The sequence below is a fragment of the Bipolaris sorokiniana genome (genome assembly GCF_000338995.1).
Source record: "Bipolaris sorokiniana ND90Pr unplaced genomic scaffold COCSAscaffold_130, whole genome shotgun sequence".
In the NCBI taxonomy this organism is placed as follows: domain Eukaryota; kingdom Fungi; phylum Ascomycota; class Dothideomycetes; order Pleosporales; family Pleosporaceae; genus Bipolaris; species Bipolaris sorokiniana.
The window spans coordinates 331-2,317 of NW_006912021.1; the positions used below are offsets into that span (position 1 = coordinate 331).

The 1,987-nt window shown below is 50.3% G+C and overlaps 2 protein-coding genes across 2 annotated transcripts; one reads left to right on the forward strand and one right to left on the reverse strand.

Annotated features, from left to right (window-relative positions):
• Window positions 1-422: 422 nt before the first annotated feature.
• COCSADRAFT_71177 (uncharacterized protein) lies at window positions 423-587 on the forward strand (the record flags this gene model as incomplete). The annotated part of the gene is made up of 1 exon (XM_007708042.1): window positions 423-587. A coding segment is annotated over one exon (165 nt), but the record flags the coding sequence as incomplete, so codon positions are not given.
• Window positions 588-1,239: 652 nt separating this feature from the next.
• On the reverse strand, window positions 1,240-1,695 carry COCSADRAFT_52455 (uncharacterized protein; the record flags this gene model as incomplete). Its single annotated transcript, XM_007708043.1, has 2 exons — window positions 1,240-1,370; window positions 1,413-1,695. Coding segments are annotated over 2 exons (414 nt in total), but the record flags the coding sequence as incomplete, so codon positions are not given.
• Window positions 1,696-1,987: the final 292 nt, after the last annotated feature.

A 1,987-nucleotide genomic window follows, 5' to 3' on the forward strand; every position in this document is an offset into this window, starting at 1 on the left:
ACAAGCCTAAGAGACATAAGCCCTACGGCCTGTTACAACCCCTACAGCCACCATCTAGACCATGGATAAGTGTAACGATGGACTTCATAGTGAAGCTCCCGAAATCGTTGGAACCAGGATCAGCTCGATTTTGCGACATAATACTAGTAATCGTGGACCGATTGACTAAGGCAGCAAAGTTTGTGCCTACGGAAGAGACTATTACGGCAGATAAATACGCGTACGAAGTCACCAAAGCACTAGTGTCAGAGCATGGGATACCTGAAGAGTTCATCACCGATCGTGATAAACTATTTACGTCTAAATACTGGAGTACATTCCTGGCGAAGTTAGGTGTTAAGAAGAAGCTTTCGACAAGCTTTCATCCAGAAACAGACGGCCAGACGGAAAGAACGAACCAGACATTAGAGCAGTACTTACGGATGTACGCCAACAAATTGCAGGACAACTGGGTAGAGTTGCTACCGACAGCGCAATTAGCCTACAATAGCACGAAATCCGCAACAACGAAGCACTCGCCGCACTACGCGAACTACGGATATGAGCCGGTTGCTCATCGAGACCCAAGGGACATCGAAAGTATCGCGGTAGGAGCAGACGACAAAGCGAAGCTTATGCAAGAACTGCACGAAGAATTGAGCAAGAACATAGCTCAACGAAACCTCACGATATCCAAAGCAGCGAATAAACTAAGGATTGAGGGACTAATCTTTAAGAAGGGGGACAAAGTTTTCTTGTCACGACAAAACCTGAAAACTAAACGACCATGCAGAAAATTGGACAACCTCCGAATAGGACCGTTTAAAATCCTAGAGGAAATAGGAAAAGTAAACTACAAGTTAAAACTCCCATAAGGCATGCGGATCCACCCTGTCTTTTACAAGAAACTCCTGGAACCAGCACCTCCAGATGCCGAGCTAGCAACGGATATAGAGCTCGAAGACGACGAGTACGAGGTCGAGGAAATCAAGGACCTACGGAAAATCGGTAGTCAGTGGAAGTACTTAGTCAAGTGGCAAGGATGGCCCGAGAGCCATAACACTTGGGAACCTGAAGGAAACCTAACGAACTGCAAGTCACTGGTACGTGAATACCACCGGAAGCACCCGGAGAAGCGAGGGGCAACCCCTCAGGGAAAAGGAAGGAATAATCAAAGGAAGGATCGAAGGAGTCAGCCTGTAACCAGTCCAGATCAGCCGATGGTTCGGATAGCGGTGGTTCGACAACAGGAAGGCCCGTACCAGGGGCAGAGTTCCCCTCGGCCTGCTCTTTCGCCCGATCCTGAAGATTCAAGATGGCAAGATCCCGATCAGCAAACTCTTGCTCTCGTGCCTCGGTCTCCAGAAGCTCGCGACGAAGACGAGAAGTTTCTGCAGCCGCACGAGAGGCCTCAGCAGCGGCCAGAGCCTGACGCTCCTCAGCACGCGCAATCTCCAATCGTTTTTTGCGCTTTTCGGCTTGAACCTTATCCCACTCCTCCTCAGACACGAAAAGACTGCACGCAGCAGCAACAGAAATACAGCCAGCACAACGCCTAGTGGCAGTATCCACGAAACAACGAAGGTTCTTCTCTTCACAGCGCTTACAACGAAAGGTCATTTCGTTCCCCTGCTCTTTTACACGGTCAGCACGAGCGCGACGCTCGGAAGTTGAATCCTGGGCACGAACACGGCGAGAAGATTGGACCTTGGGCATGGTTAGGAAGGCTACGAGGCAGAGACGGCTACAACGAGTGGACGGGCTCTGACCTTATATGCAGCCGGCGTCTCAACACGCGGCACGGGGAAACGATATTCCAGGGTATCGGGACGATAGCCCTAAGAGGGGAGGTAATGTTACAAGTAACAAGAAGGATTCTCTCCTTAACAAGTGACGAGATGGCTGAAGGCCTATGGACGTCCACGCCAGAAGGTAATGATCATCGCGGGGCGAGGATCACGTGATTGACATCACGCCAAGACGACCGTCAGACGCTAGTATGTGATGG